Source organism: Brachycentrus maculatus, unplaced genomic scaffold, assembly GCF_059751285.1.
Source record: "Brachycentrus maculatus isolate JH-2025_06_01 unplaced genomic scaffold, ASM5975128v1 h1tg000138l, whole genome shotgun sequence".
Classification (NCBI taxonomy): Eukaryota; Metazoa; Arthropoda; class Insecta; order Trichoptera; family Brachycentridae; genus Brachycentrus; species Brachycentrus maculatus.
In genome coordinates, this window is record NW_028280891.1 from 142479 (window position 1) to 159902 (window position 17424).

Here is a 17424-nt window from a genome sequence, read left to right on the forward strand (position 1 = left end):
ACCACTGGGATGCGGATAAAGGTTTGAAGAAGAATTGATAGGTATTCTTTATAGTTCCACTTTTTTTTTTATTTGTTTCTGCTAAAAAAATTAAACGCATTTTTATTTGGATATGATATATTTATTCGATAAAGTTAAGTCATAAAAATACTTAAAATGAAATATAAACAATGATTCTGTCATGCTCAAAAATAAATATTTCAATATAAAAATAAAAAAATGAGATAACATCCTAAATAAAAAAATAAAAAAATTATCCTGATAAACTTATGCAAATGCGGATATGACAAGTCAGGAAAGCTAAGATACATGTGAGTCGGGTTTGACTCAAGCTCTTGTGCAACATTCTATATGTTTGGTGACATAAAAAAACGTCTTATCTTCTTCTTTCATATTATGAGTGATTATTATTCTCAGTTAATTAAAACATTTAGAATTTACCAAAGCTCAAAAAAATTGCAAATTCACAAAAGAAAGGAATATCTCATCCTAAACATGAATAGCTTTACATAATACGGGATTAAGAGGGGCAACACTGTATTGAATTTGCTAGGGGAGGATTTAACCCCTGAATTCCATTAACAATAGGGGATTTACTACATACATTCCACTCTCCACCCTATACTTTATGAATAGCGTGACATCTTATAACAATACTCTTCAATGGGTGGCTATAAATATTTAACTTTGACATACATAGCCAATAATATAAACCCCTTGGATAATTTTACAAATTGCCAATCTTTTTAAACATGGGGTAGCAGCACTAGGCAAATATTTTAATCAAAAACATCGATATTTACTCAATAGAATTAAATTATTTCACAAGGTGATGTGGTGCTTATCCTCCTTAATTTAAATTGAATAATTAAATTACTTTTGAGTATTATGAATAACATTTATTTGAACTAATTGTTTTAAAAACACCATAATTAATCATAACGCAATATTAACACGGTGTGTTTAACAAAAAAGCTTAAAAAATATATACATATGCATTTAACCAATTCTTTTAGGGTAACAAAAACACTTACTTACATATCTTGGGTATACTGGCAAAAAATGTCAACTCTAAAATCTCTGATTGAATAATCCCTGTTATTTAAAGCTTTGAGTCTGTATAAAATACCCACTATTGAACTTAATATTGAATTAACTTGTAATACCACATAAATACGACATTTCGAACTACGTAATGTATTTTGCCAGTTTACAGAACGTTGAAAACTTTATTACATTGCGTCATGAGTCAAAATTGCATATTTTCGAGTTAACGTTTTTTGCCAGTACACCCACGATATAACAAATTCTTTTGGGGTAACAAAAACACTTACATATATGAACTATAAAAAATTATAGATACATTTTGATATGTATCTCTCTTACTCAAAATTTAGCAACAAAAATACAGACTGTTTTAAAAAAGCCCAATTTAAATATGAATTTTTATGACATGTATTTTAAAAAATTTACAAATATTTTTTTAAGTCATTTATGATGTTTTCAAAATGGGCAGTTCTCATAATGGATTAAACATTTACTTACATTAAGCGATAATTCTCATAGGAATGATAAGATTTTATTACTACTAATTCACAATTATTTGGTTATTATCACTTGCTGTGACTGTACATTTATATAAATATCACACAACATCAATATTGGTTTGACAAAAATTAAATATAAACAGCCATAATAGTTTATTTTATACTTTATATCTAATAAAGAATAAAAATTCTCTAAAACTAAATAGTGGCACATTTAATTTGACTATGCGCTCCGCATATACTCTTTAAATTCATGCTGAAAAATATTTTTTCTGACATATGTATGCAAATTAAGAAATTAAGCATAGATATTCAGATAGTACATTAGTGTCTGGTCTGTCAAAAGACCCGATTACTATGGTGATTTGAAATATCTTCGTTTGGACTATTTCTATGGTCCCGGTAGTGCCTCTTTTAACTAAATCACAGTTCGAGAACTGATTTACCACATGTCACGAACTCTCTCTTGCGATATTGCAGTATATGCGGACTGCCTTGAAAATCTACCGAAGAGTTTGTCAAAACATCCTAGTAACGGGTCTCTGCGTACCGCCATCGCAGGTGCTGAAGGATTGGAGTAGGAACCGTAGGATAGAACTGTTTGCTGGTAAAATGGAGAGAATTCATCATCGTCTTGCAGCGCGCGCGGAAAGTAAGTCGGACCGTGGGCAGGGAAAGGTAGATCGCTTTTGGTGAGAAAGTGCTGTGATAGATACCCACAAACGGTAAGGACGATCCAAATAAAAGTTGTGACTCCATCTAAAGAAATTGAAAAAAAAAAATACATTACTTATTTTGTACTCAGTAAACCAACACTAACATAACTAGCCAAAGGCCCTAAGCACTACGCTATACGGCTGTCCAAACTCAAAACACAGCAAGGGACATTTTTTTGTAGTACGTTTTTTTGCATTTTTGGACTAAGTAGATTCTACTTAGTCCAAAAATGCAAAAAAACCTAAAACAAAAAAAAATGTCCCTTACTGTGTTTTAAGTTTGGACAGCCGTATAGTAGAAAATATATATAAGAAAGTATTTGAATGGTTTTATTGTTTGATATTTCATTTATATATTGTAAATATAGACAAATTACCGATTTTATCCACTGCCTTGTTAGACTGTAAAAAAGTTCATTTTTTAAAACACATTGTCATGAATCAATAAATATGAAAATTTTGGTCTATTCATTTTAATTCTTCTTCTTCTTCTTCCGGCCCTTACCGCAGCCAAGTGATTCTTAGAGCACTATATCGAATTGATTATTCTATTGATTTCTTCGTTCCTCACAAAGTCAAACCACCGTGCGCCTAAACTTCTTCTGGGCATCTATTCTCTAAGCTGATTATACGGCTCGTGCCGTGTAAAAGAACAGATAGAAAAGAAGCGATGCAGGCATTCAATAAGCAGCACTTGGTCTTCACCGAGTAGAAATTAAACATTAAAACATTGTTTGCGGGAAACAATATGTTAATGTTTAATTTCTAATCGTAATGTTTAATTGTAGAGAGTGTAAGACGCTTATAAGCATCCCATTTGCAAACTTTCGGTAGAGCGTGATACCCAATAAAACATCGTACAGATCGGAATTGGGTTAGCAGTTTTTTTTTTTTTTTTGGGGTCAAGGGATCTTGCATCCCTTATGTCACTGCGACCATATAAGGTCTAGTGTGACTTCCCTCTGTGGGTTAGCAGTTACTTGTGATTAGTATATTGAGGCTCTGGCGGCAGACTGTCTGAGTATAATTAGGGTTGGAATGGATTTGTTAAGAAAAAAAACCGCCCTATAATAATGGATATAATAATTGTCCGCCTGCATAGTGTAGTGGTTAGCGCGCTAGGCTACCATGCCGGAGGTCCCGGGTTCGATTCCCAAGAGGTTCAAAATAAATATCAGTGACTTTTCAGTCTAAAATTTATTTAATATGACCCTGGAGTGGTACCTGAAGCGGAAGGCTGATCACCTTTCCTTCGTGTGTTAATGATCAAGATAACCCTGCGTTTATATGCCACAGTGCCATATGCACCGTCGGGGTGCGGATAAGGGTTCGAATGAATTAATAATTGATGTAATTTTTTACCAACCTGTAGCGATATTATATCTATTTGACTGCCATGCAAAAGGTCCCGGGTTTGATTTCCGAGAAATTCATTTTAACGATCAAGATAACACTGCTTCTATACGATGCAGTGCCCTATGCACCATTGGGGTGCAGATAAGGGTTAGAAGAAGAAGAAGATAATAATGGGTTGAGAAAAAATAATTATACGGACCTCTCCACTGGTAGGGTGGGCTGACGATGACTGAATTGAAGTTCTCAACGGCCGAGCGCCTTATCAAGTTCAGAAACATGTATCTCAGGAATGACCCGAGGCAGAGTTCGATGACCATCACAGCGATGAAGGAACCGACGGCGGCGCAGGCCAGCATGTTGGACCGGAAGGTAAGAGGAATCGTGAACACCATGATGACAAATATGGTAAAAGCGAACATGGACCAGTAGTTGATGTTATTATGGAGAAGTACGTATTCATCTGAAAATAGTAATAAAAAATTATATTTAAACCACCCAAAAATTTTAATTAAAAAAAAAGGAATAACCCGCAAAGCCTCTACTGTAAGAGACTTATCTGCGGGTATGATAGCAAGGATAGGGAAGGTAGATGAAAATTGAAAATGAAAATTACCTGGAATACCGTAGAAGACGGCCATTGCAACTTGGAATCCGATACAAAAAGCTGACAACACAACGGCGGATACGGAAATGCCAAACGATTTAAGGAAGAGAAGCCAAGTCAGGCTGCTTGCCAATCCGGCTATGACGGATATAGAAAATATGACTGAAATAAAAAAAACAAAACACATCATTAATAAATCATTTGTCACATTTATAATTTTTCTTAAAATATCAAACAAAAAAACCAACCACCAAATATACAAATTAGTACGATTAGTAACAAGACCCATATGCACAAAATAAAAATTAAATGACACATCAACATAGATAAAGAAGAATACGGAAGTCTGGGCATTAACAGGGCTTACGACCTGTCATAGGATGGTCAAGTGATCACTTTACGCACGTGCAACATTCACCATTCTACCCGTGATTGACGATCTTCTTTTGACATCTCAACATGGTCGAAGAAGAATACGGAAGCTTGGGTATTCACAGGGATTATGACCTGTCATAGGCTGGTAAAGTGATCACTATACGCACATGCAAACATTCACCAATCCGCCCATGAGGTGTATATATATATATATAAATATATATATATATATATATATATATATATATATATATATATATATATATATATATATATATATATATATATATATATATTCATATATATATATATATTACAGTTCATCGCAAGACCACAAGCATATTAGCCCTATGTGCTATCTACTATACTACAGATGTGGACAAAATTTGGTTACGACAAAAAACAATAAAATTTATTAATAATTTTTGCACTTTTAAAATGCCGATTATTCCTTAATACTGGAAAAATAATTTGGTATTTTTGGTAGGCTTGGTATTTCTGACACACTAAAAAAATTCCTGTAGCGTAAAGAAGAAACAAACAGATGAAATAATCCTAAAAAAATGAAAATGTTTTTTTTTTCAGATGTATGCTAGTATGTAAAAATATTCAGTAAGGAATCGTATATACATTTCATGAAGATTTTTGCTAATCAAAAAAACTTTCTAATTTCAACCACAGATGTTGCTGACAAAGTTCATAGTCTCAATTTGAAGCATAAATATTGCTTCCAAAATTTGAGTATTGCGGTTGTCAAACATGGGTAGAATGGTGAAAGTTACGTAGCCTACAAAGTGATCACGTAAACCAGCCAATGGCAGGTTGCGAGCCCCGCAAAAGCCCAGACTCGGGCTTCTTCATCTATGTCGAGATATCAACAAAAAATCTTGAAAAACAAGTAGATATATATAGTTACCCGGATTGGTTATAGATGTATTGTGGGCAAGTGTAAACGAAAGAAAATAGGGATTTAAAAGGAAGAGATAAGAAGCTAAATATCTATTGTTGCCCACCACCAAAGCAATTATATTCCATCGCAAGAGCCTCACCTGTAAAGGGAAGGTCAGTTATCATATTCAGAATGGCGTATGTGAAAATGCAATTGCTAAGGAATCCTATTTTGCTACCGGAAGTGATCAAAATATTAAACAGGAAATAAATAGTCAATAATAGCATGACCACTACGAGAATGATCGATACCCAAAACGGAACTAAAAAAAATATCGATAAATTAATTTGTTAGAAATTTTTAGTTAAAAAAAAAGTACATGCCTGTTTTTTTTTTGTGTTAGTTCCGCTTAATCGGGACACATTGGGACAAAAATTGCCCAATTAAAAGAATCATATTTTTCCTTACGAATGTGTATTTTATTTGTTATCCTTTTGCGAAAAAAAATGGTCCACGAGTGATTTTCTTATGATAAAAATTTCCTTTTTTTTAATATACCAAATCATAGTAAGTACACAAAAAAATACACAGTTCACAAAAAAAATATTAAATTAAAATACGCTTCAGAAATTATCTATCAAACCACACTGATATGGGCATACTGAACAGATTGATAAGAAAAAAAGTGTTATAGAAAGAAAGAGAGAAAAAGGTACTTTTTAATGAACAATTTCACTGGTCCAATTTACAATCCTCAAGATTTGGCCCAAATAAACAGCCGCCCCAAGTAACCATAGGTCCAATTGAGCAGAATTGACTATACATGTTTGTTGGGTCATAGGAGCATTGTAGACATCAGATCTGAGGTCTTGAGTTCAATTCTCAACAGTCAAATATACCTTATCATTTATATGAAATTGTCAGACTTTAAAAAAAAAATTTATATAACCTCAAACACAATTTTTTTCATATTTTTGAAAAAAAAAAGTATGTTTACATATTTTTAAAATTATTTGTAATTAAGGACATGCTGTTAGTTATTTATTAATGACATAACTTAAGAATAAACAATACATTTTTTTAAAACATGCATCCACATCATAAATAACCAAATAAATAACAGTTTCCCAATAAAAATATAACAATAATATATTTTACCACACCATAAAAAAAAAACATTTAAAAAATACAAATTCAGTAATACATCAACTTTTTTATTGTATTTACTATAATTTACATTCCCACAATCAGACTTGTAATTTTTTTTAATATTAAAAGCTGCAACTAAATTTTTCCAAAATTAGTAATTTTTATATTATTTTTTTATATCAAGTTCATGTCATCAAAACATATCACATAATAAATATATACGGTTATGCACATTTTTTTAATTTATAGTAAACTATTGTTTTTATTATCATTGAATTTAATTTTTTACACATGTCGCATTGTGGTCGAAAAAGACAGTATAATGTGCAAATGGCAAACAGCCTAGAATTTTTTTTATAAGCATCAGCATCTGTGATTACTAATCAAGATCAAAAATCGGGTTCAGTTGTTATTGTTTAAATACACCAAAACCAAGTCAAATAAATACTTATTAATATATTCTTTTTTGACATCTCATCCAGAGATGTCAAAAACTCGGCGAAACAACTGTCACAATATTAATTTTTATGTGTTTTTTAATCAAATACAACTTATTATTTTTTGACACCTCATCAAAGATGAAGAAGAATATGGAAGTCCGGGCATTTACGGGGCTGACGACCGTCACGGGCTGGTTTAAGTGATCACTTTACACACATGTAACATTCACCAATTCTACCCATTATTGACAACCACACTACTTAAATTCTTGGAAGCTCTATATATTTGAACCAATTTAAAAAACCTTGTTCTTGAATCACTAGAACTTCACTAGAGACATCTATTGGTGAGATGTAAAGAAGCTTTTTATTAAGCAGAAACTCTTATATTCTTCGTCTTTGATGAGACGTCAAAAAATAATATGAAAATAACTCCTGTAATTGGAGATAATCCAGATTTTGTGAACAAGTATTTGGACACACTCAAAATGTTGTAAACTTATCAATAATCGATACCCATTAATTTAAAATATAGTAATTTATTATTAGATTAAAACCAATATTTTTAGCTTTTCCACTTTTTTATTTGACCAGCGACCGGGTTTCGTCGTTACCGACATCATCAGACTGGTCCAGTCTGATGATGTCGGTAACGACGAAACCCGGTCGCTGGTCAAATAAAAAAGTGGAAAAGCTAAAAATATTGGTTTTAATCTAATAATAAATTAAAAATGCAATTCCATCACGAAGTGTCGGTGGATAATATAAATCTATTAAAATATAGTACATTACCTTCCATCGGCTGAGATACCAAGTTGCTTACGACGAGTAATGTCACAATTGAACAGGACATGAATCCAAACATAACGACTTGGATTCTGAAGTAGTAATGTCCGAAGAAACTGATGAACAGTCCCAACAGAGATATGACCGGGAATAGGATTTTCATGTAAAGTGGGTCTGAAAAAAAAATTAATTGAATTCATTGCTCATGATCAAAATTATCTTTGGGATATCGTCGTCTTGATATCGCTCACTCCTTTCAAGAACGTCATAAATCAAAAAACTTTTTTTTCAGGAGAACGTTTTTAAAGTATGAAAATATAACACAACGTATTGAAAATAAATATTAAGCCACTTATTGAACGTTTTACTGTGCAACAGATTTTTCAGGTAAAACCTGAAGGTTTTTTCTCCTTTTGAAAAATATTTAGTTTATTTAAAAAAATAATTAAACAATACATTTTCTTAAAAATGCAGAAACAACATTTTTTGCCCTGTAGCGGGTAAATATTAAGTTAAAAATATGCCTCTTTTGCTGGGATATAGTACATTTTCTGGGCATTCCGAAAACATGCACAACTGAAAATTGACAAATTTTGATTTATGACGTTCTTGAAAGGAGTGAGCGATATCCCAAAGGCGTTTGTGCACTACACGGAATTTCACCATCCGGCACTTCAGTAAGCGTGATGAAACGGATGATTGGCTTGAATTGGCTTGTGCTTTCGTCCATCTTTTTTCGGATCGGTGCTCTTGATCGGTGCGTGATCACGCTGTGCGTAAATTTGATCATGCTAAACTGTCGTAGTCGCTTATATTTTAAAAAACCAGACTGCCGGACGGTAAAATTCCATGTAGTGCACAAGCGCTCTTACTGTACAGGAAAGAGTAAAATACACATAATTCAACTATCAAACTATTTTTATCGATATCCCTGCATACATGTGTACGAACACGATTTTTTTTTTATTGATAAAAAAAAATTCTCTCTTTTTCCTGTAACCTCAGATGGAGTCAGATATTTTCCGGATTAAGCCGACATTACATTTCCTTCCAGCCACAGCAGGGTGGATGCAGTCCCCAACATATACCTAGTCGATGAGATAATTAAGATGCCCAGACTAGTTGCCATGTCATGTATTTTTCATTTATTAAATGAGCACATTTAGATTTAACCTAACCTATACTGCGGTCACAATAGACCTAATATGGTCGCAGCGACATAAAGGATTCAAGATCCCTTGACCCCACTAGAAAAAAAAAACTATACTGTACTCCGCGTCTTACTTCTTTTACTCTTAGCTCCCTCGCTAACATCACCTAACCCATCAACTTTATTCCCAGATCCAAAAATCGTCAGCGCAAGACTGCTAACCCCGCTGTCTTACAATCAATGATCGAGTAACAAACACGTAATTCTAATGTAATGCCCTATGCGCCACTCGTATATGATAGGAACCAGAAGAAATAAACAACCTAATCCATAAAAATATGTTAAATTTATAATTTAGAACTCAAAAATATGGCAAATTTAAAACCTAACCCTCAAACTCAAACATGAATTTAAATGTACCCTAATATGAATTTGATCAGAAACACTAGTTCAGTAAACCCCCCTATAGCGTTGAGATTGTTCCGTGTTATGGGGGGCAACATTATAGGGGGTTCATGTTTTTAAATTATATTTTTACTACCGGCTACCGATCTGAATCCCGGGTTCGATTCCCCGGGGGGGGTCAAAAAAATATAAGTGTTTTTTCACTGTTATATATATTCAATATTACCCTGGACTGGTACCTGAAGCGGAGAGTTGATCACCTTTCCTTCATGTGTAAACGATCAAGATAACACTGCGTTTATATGATACAGTGCCCTATGCACCATTGGGGTGCGGATAAGGGTTTTACTTATTTTTACTATTCTTAATATTATTATTATTTAAGGCATTTACTTTGTAGTTGGGATAGGTAAGGTTGTATTTTTAAATTTGAACTAACAAAACATTATAGGAAAAAACTATCGCAACCGTTATAAGGGAAAACGTTTAATGAGTGTATGTAATAGGGGGTTTTACTGTTTTGAAGAGACAAATTATGGGAAATATATCACTCTCATCCGTTCAAGGGTCAATAATTTAAACAAATTTTCTGTTTGTCTTTTCAAATACCATTCATGAATGCATTCATTATTGATAAGACTGCATACAGTTGGCAGTGTATATATACATAAAATATATTTAAATAATGATAAGTAGCCAATATCAAATAGAGTACCATCGGCATAACAGACCAGAGTGATATGTGGTAATGATAAATTTTGAGTAAATAATCATTATCACTTCAGAGTATAATATCACAAATAAATAAATAGATGCATTGTAATTTTAACATATGTGTAATGAAAGATTACTCAGAGATCAAAATACAAAATGTTGAATCACAATAATATAATATGGATTGATAAGGAACTGTAATAAATTTACATGTATAACTGCTAACATTAAGATTTGAACTTGACTTATTTAAAAAAAAAACTTAGTATTAAATTGACACTAATAAAAAACTTCAAAAATTATCTACATAAACAAAAATATTCAAAACCATAAATTTCTTTTGTTATTCACCCATTGTCTAGATTTTTTCAACTTAACGTTGGATTCAAATAAAAGCATTTTGTTATATACCTGTGACAGGTATTTTTACCTGTGGGAGATAAAAATGATTAAATAAATAAAATTATCACAATGGCAGTGCTATCTATTAATATTGAACATTGCTCATGGCGAACAGTTTATTGCTAAAAAAATACAGAGTTAGAAGTAAGAATAAAACACTCATATTTTCCTGATTTTAAAATGAACCTAGTATTATTGGGTCTGACAACAGCAAAAAGGCTTAGTTTTGGACCATTTTGATGTTGAATGGCTAAATGAAGGTTGATTTAGCATTAAAGAATAGAGAACAGTAAGCAATAAATATAATTAAGCTTATAATAAATAAAACATAATGCTCATAATCCTGATCTGAAATTTAACATAGAATTCATTTAGTCTAATAACTAATTTTGGGCCATTTTGATGTAGAGCAGAAAAATGAAGGTTGAATATTCTGATCCTAAATTCAACTTAGGATTCATTTAGTCAATTAATAAATTCGTTTTTACTTACTGATTTAAAATAAACATCGAAACGGTCTAATCTTGGGCCATTTTAATGTGGAGTGGAAAAACAAAGGTTAAATGGCATACAAAAGAGAGAAAAGTAAAATTGGTATTGATGGATAGCGAGTGTTTTCACCTAGAATTTTCACTCATTAATTACATGAAATTATAGTAACGTTAAACATAAAGAGTAAATCCACTCACAAGTAGTCATAGGCTATGAAACTTATAAAGTTGAAGCCTGAGTAGGGACATGATAAACGGTGTTGCACAAGCAGTAGCTAGATTTCAGAGTCACTCGGACGTTGGGTAATTTAAAAAAAAAATTGGTATTGATGGAAGTCAGTGAGAATTAAAAATCATATGTGATACTTACATTCATCGTCATAAATTGCAGTTGCATAGGAGTGACCCGGCACATAGGCAGAGCTGTAACCGTCTTTCGTTGCGATGACGGCATACACAGAACCCAACCCGTGATAAACGCTAAACAGTCGTCTCATGTGAGGGCTATCATACGATTTCGGAGCCTAAAAATAAACTTGTCATGTACAAATGCATTGCTATGTGAATGCGTTACAATTCACTAATATATTTTATAAAGGTATTTGAAACAGTGCAAAAAAACTGAATTATATGTTTAATTTGGGATTGAAAATCCAGCTCCGGTAAACCCCCCTACAAGGTTGATATAGGTACCCCTTTATCTAAGGGAATTTTTTTGAATTAATGTTTTAAATTGTATTTCTACATTTTAACAAGCGGAATTGACTGAAATGAGTCATTTAAAATTGAAATACAAATTAAAAACATTAATTTCCCTATAGCGTCCCCTCCGATACCTATCTTAGCTTTATAGGGGGGTGTACTGTAGTGTATCAATCAAAAGTCTGTTTTCTATAAACTTGTTAAAGGTTTATTTTTTAACACATAGACAAAAATTAATCTTTCCGGGAGTATGGACGTAAATGAACGTCGGTGAGAATTTCCCTCAAAGGAGTATTGATGTCAATGAAGGTCAAAGTCCATCTGCCAGTTGATATGTTGTAAGTTGTATGTATGGCAATGACATCTTTGTAATTTTGTGATAAAATAAAAAAAAATTAAAATAAATAAAACCTAGAGATTTATTTATTTTTAAAAATATATTTTTAAATAATTTTTATCTTCATAATACATAGATTTCGTAAAACAAATAAGAATGATGAAAGTAGATTTAACACAGTAGAAATGCGATCTCTCAGACGAATGTGTGACAAAACGATGCATATTCGAATGGTGAAATAAGAAGAGAAAGCAATTTTTACATAAGAATATTTTATATTATTTTTATCTTCATAATACTTAGAATTTGTGAAAAAAAATTCATGTTAAAATAACCCTCTCTCCAGAGAAAGTCCGACATCAATTATGGTACTCCCGGAAAAATTAAAACAAAAATTTTTTTAAAAATAATTTGGTAAATATGGTAATCTGAATCACAAATATAGCAAGGTAAATTTGCCCGTAGCTTTATTAGTCAAACATACCTTGAAACCATATTTGAGAATGTTCTCAACGGTTATCATTTTTTTTATCACATCGAAATATGTATCGTTGGACTGATCAGACTCTGGCATATACAGGTGGTAAAATTCATGCGAAATCGTTTGCGATTCTGAAGTGCAGTCATCTCCGACCCTTGCAGTGGCTGCCTCAATTGTTATAATGTTAAAGTCTTCCTTGATTGTTAAATACGGAGCGTTTGGAACATTGGACTCCATGTTGCAACCTCCCGGAACGGGATCTAAAATACAAATCACGCGTTATGATTTTGCCTAACCTAACACATTTCTGTTATCCTGTTTTCAAAGATAACACCAGCCGAGCAATTGAAAAAAAAATTGGTGCCGGAAATTTAATAACTGCAGCATTGCAATTTGCGATTTTGCTTAATATTTTTTAAATATTTTTTTCCTTTTTTTTTAAATTCTTTTGCATTACATGACATTAATTCAAATACAAAAAAATATTAATAAAATATAAAAATGAATACAAAAAAATATCCCATAAAGGCATGGCCTGTGTGTGGGTATACAATATAATTTAGTTCATGGTAAAGGGTATAAGTATTATAAGTAGAACTAGAATATAAGTAGAACTAGAAGTGTTAATATAAAATACAAAAAATACTTGACTATCAGAAAACAAAAATTTATGTAAGTATACATTTTTTCTTAACTTAAATTAAAAACTTAAAAAGATGGAAAAGTAAAAAGTTAACTGCTTTTTAATGTTTTTAATGTGCTGATTTTAAAGATGCCACAACATTTTTCTATCAGCTCCAGTTTTTGAGATGCAGGTTAATTGAACCTGATACAAGCCAAAAATAAAATAAAAATATATCCTTTACTTTTTTATAGATTTTGCAGCCAAAAATTAACTAGGAACAGTTAAAAAATCGCAGGCACCAAATTGTGTGTATAAATGATTTTTAATATTGAAAATCTACTCATTATTTGTATAAGTATAGTAAGGATAAACAGGAGAGTTGTTGGCAACCAGTTGTAAGCCCTTGAGATTTCATAAATGTATATAAATATGATAATGATGTTCCATGTGCTGATAACATTAACAAAGATTAACTAATCAAACTGACCTTATAAAATTATTGAATATATAGACAGTACAAAGAAAAGAAAGAAATAGTACTTTTAAGGGAAGAGAAATAATAAGTTATACATATAATATTCATATGCATATCTTTTACCATAAAAATCTTAAGAAAAATGAATTATTACGAATTTTTATTATGTAAAAGTAGAAAAATAAATTTGTCATGGATTTTTTTAAAGATTTTTTTCATATTTGTTGAAATTTACAGGAAGAACAACTTTAAAAGTAAAAATGATGTCATTTTAATAATATCAGGTTCATAAAATTTCTATGAATTGTATGCCAAAATGGCACTGTCAAATAAAATTAAAGTGGAAAATGTTATTTAGCTGATGTTTTACTCCTACAGAAGATGCAGTTCCACAAAGAAATGTCAGAAAAAAACTTCCATTTAGCTAATATAATAAATATGTCATTTGTACGTACAGAAAACATGTTTCAATTCTTCTAAATATAAAATATTTCACATTTCAAAGCTTAAGAAGTATAGAAACCAATAATTACACTGTTTACCCTACATTCTTATGAAGTGAAGTGAGTGAAGTGAGCTGTCACAAAAATAAAAATAGAATTAATAATTGATGGAATATTATAAAGTTAGTAAATTGGAAAAAAAAACACATACGTATGTAACAATAACTCTAAATAATTATTATACCTTTATCCGAATAAGCGTGGATGGAAATGTAGACTGGCAATGCAAGTTCTTCGTTAAAATTGATGATATGGATGACTGGACGTTTGTTTTTTTCGTAGACCAAACCCAAATTAGTGCCGTTGACATGATTATGAATATTTAAAATCGGTTCGTACGACACGGTTATATTGTGAAGGTACGAATGGGCTTGCATAACGAAAAAATACACTTCGGGGAATGTTCCAGTTACCACACATTGTAAGGCCGTGTTGTTTTGTATCTCTATAATCGAAGAATAAACTTCGGAATTCGTAGGTGACGGCACGATCCCATCTAAATCTATTATTACATCTGAAATAATTAAAATAACGACCATTTTAGTAAACATTAGACAATGCGTCGTTCAGTTTTATAAAAGTTACAGCTCTTACCTTCAGAATCGAAGCCGCTGACTATTGTCGATAAAACAAGTAAAAACACAAAACGGACCGGAACGAACATCGTAATAAGATTTTTACTAATAAATATCGAGTAAAACTGTTTTATGAAACATACATTTCAAGAATCAAACGCATTTTCAACGTACTAAATGTTTTGACATTTGTTTTTTTTTTTCAGAGGTTATGAAAAAAAATTATCGACGATTTTTTTCAGTTAGTTCAAATTGTTATATTTTGCAGGTAAATGATGAGTTAGAATAAGTGAATTGCCATAAATGGTTCAAATAAATATGACCAGCACGAGAACAAATCAAGGCAAAAAATCCTTTCGCACGAACCGCCGACAGAACGAGTACGAATCACGGGCCAGGGGGGGTCGACTCGTAAACGTCAGATTGTTCAAAAAACGACCAGAAATGACGAGACACGCTAATACACTAACAAAAACACCGAAACGGGAACGAAAAATACGAGATACCAACAAGTTGTTTGAGAAACCAATACGAGATACCAACAAGTTGTTTTTAGAGAATTGTATCTGTAATATACTTGTTTGTAAATTGTTATATATTTTTTGTTTAAAAGGGCAGAAGGAACATTTAATAAATTGTGTGTTTTTCTGGAATTTTTGTCTGAAATATAGTCATTTGAAAATTCTCTTTTTTGTTTTTATTTAAAAGCATTGTATCGATTGCGATGTATCACACAAGTTTGAGTGTGTAATATTTAGTGAATATATAAAAAAATATGTATAAATGTATATATGTTTTTATAAAATATTTATTAATATATACATATATATATATAAAAAAAATAAATATATATATATATATATATATATATATATATATATATATATATATATATATATATATATATATATATATAAATATATATATATATATATATATATATATATATATATATATTTACATATATATATATATAGATATATATATATATATATATATATATAAATGTATATATATATAAATATATATATATATATATATATATATATATATATATATATATATATATATATATATATATATATATATATATAAATATATATATATATATATATATTTATATATATATATATATATATATATATAATATATATATATATATATATATATATATATATATATATATATATATATATATATATATATATATATATATATATATATATATATATATATATATATATATATATATATATATATATGTATATATATATATATGTATATATATATATATGTATATATATATATATATATATATATATATATATATATATATATATATATATATATATATATATATATATATATATATATATATATATATATATATATATATATATATATATATATATATATATATATATATATATATATATATATATATATATATATATATATATATATATATATATATATATATATATATATATATATATATATATATATATATATATATATATATATATATATATATATATATATATATATATATATATATATATATATATATATATATATATATATATATATATATAAATATATATTATTTTACATTAAAAAAAGCTAATAAGTCTGATTATTTGAACAGAAGCCTCAATAAGAAAGACCGTAGAATAAAAAAAAAGAAAAATATTTTAGCAATTCGGCGAGTGACGAATAAGTAAAAAGGGTTCGAATGTAATTTATCATTCAGCGGCTGAGTTTAGAAACTACTAATTGCCTGAACTCTTTTCATAAATGTCGCGTTTTAGCCGTGACCTCTATATTTTTGTTTACAATGAAATAAATAAATGTTGGTTATAAAATTCCTTTTTTTAATATTGATATTATAATTATGTTAATATGTAATAAAACAAATTTTAATATAAATATCATTTGGCCTGAAAAATTAATGGTAAAAATTTCGCCGGGTGGATCCGGCCGCGCCCAGCCGGGAGCTAAGTACCTTCAGCCGGGAGCATCGATTACGGTTTTATTATGTTGCTTGCAATATTTTTTTATATTTTTACTGTTGCCATGATATTGTTAGGAAATCGATTTCGCTTTGAGATTTGCTCTATTCCTCTACATACATCTGCTTTGATTAATTTTTATTTTCTATTTTTATATGTTTTATACGTCTATTTTTATTTTCAATGCCTTAAACATCTTTATTAATCTTTTTCGGTCTGCCGGAATTCATTAGGATTTTTTAAAGATAAAATTATTGATCCGTGTCTGCATATGCTTTTATAAATTTTTAACACTACACTACACTTTTCTCTATGTATGTATTTACGTACCCACTACCTACTTACCTGTAAGTATTTATGCGATGGATTTCCTTCTACAAATAAAAATTATTGCGAAATACACAATAAAACACCTTTTTTAATTTTAAATAAAACATGTAACTTAAATTTTTTTTTTCTTACTTAAAAAAATTAAAGAGATCCTTGAGCGTCATGAGATTGCGCCAATTTCGTTTTATTTGGTTAAAGTTTATCTCCTCTTCGGGTTATTTGTAATCAATTTCGCGTTTTTTTTTTAATATATGCATTACTGCACTAAAACCTTTCTCTTCTAAATATGAAGATAGAAAGGCTATTATAGGTAATTTCAATTCTTCCCACAGAATTAGGTATTGATGACGAAAACGTACC

At 30.1% G+C, this 17424-nt stretch overlaps 1 protein-coding gene across 2 annotated transcripts; it reads right to left on the reverse strand.

The window, feature by feature from the left end:
- Positions 1 to 99: 99 nt before the first annotated feature.
- On the reverse strand, positions 100 to 15111 carry LOC148309141 (transmembrane 7 superfamily member 3-like). Of its 2 annotated transcripts, XM_088260554.1 has the most exons (9): positions 14742 to 14944; positions 14332 to 14661; positions 12548 to 12804; positions 11395 to 11548; positions 7869 to 8036; positions 4233 to 4385; positions 3819 to 4079; positions 2641 to 2665; positions 102 to 2306 (listed from the first exon to the last, which is right to left on the reverse strand). In XM_088260554.1, exons 1-8 carry the CDS (start codon positions 14809 to 14811, stop codon positions 2661 to 2663), a joined length of 1398 nt encoding a protein of 465 aa, XP_088116680.1. In that variant the 5' UTR covers positions 14812 to 14944; the 3' UTR covers positions 102 to 2306; positions 2641 to 2660. The 2 variants fall into 2 exon arrangements, with proteins under 2 accessions (XP_088116679.1, XP_088116680.1); XM_088260553.1 differs by lacking the exon at positions 2641 to 2665 and having other exon boundaries at positions 100 to 2306; positions 14742 to 15111.
- Between the last annotated feature and the right edge of the window lie 2313 nt (positions 15112 to 17424).

Excerpts from the sequence above, each read along its gene's own strand:
- LOC148309141 (XM_088260553.1), bottom strand. The coding sequence starts at position 14,811 with ATGTTCGTTCCGGTCCGTTTTGTGTTTTTACTTGTTTTATCGACAATA. Across the intron at positions 4,386-7,868 it reads GGTATCTCAGCCGATGGAAG|TCATATTTTCTATATCCGTC; the intron begins GTAATGTACTAT and ends TTTTTATTTCAG. Across the intron at positions 2,307-3,818 it reads CCCACCCTACCAGTGGAGAG|ATGGAGTCACAACTTTTATT; the intron begins GTCCGTATAATT and ends CAATTTCTTTAG.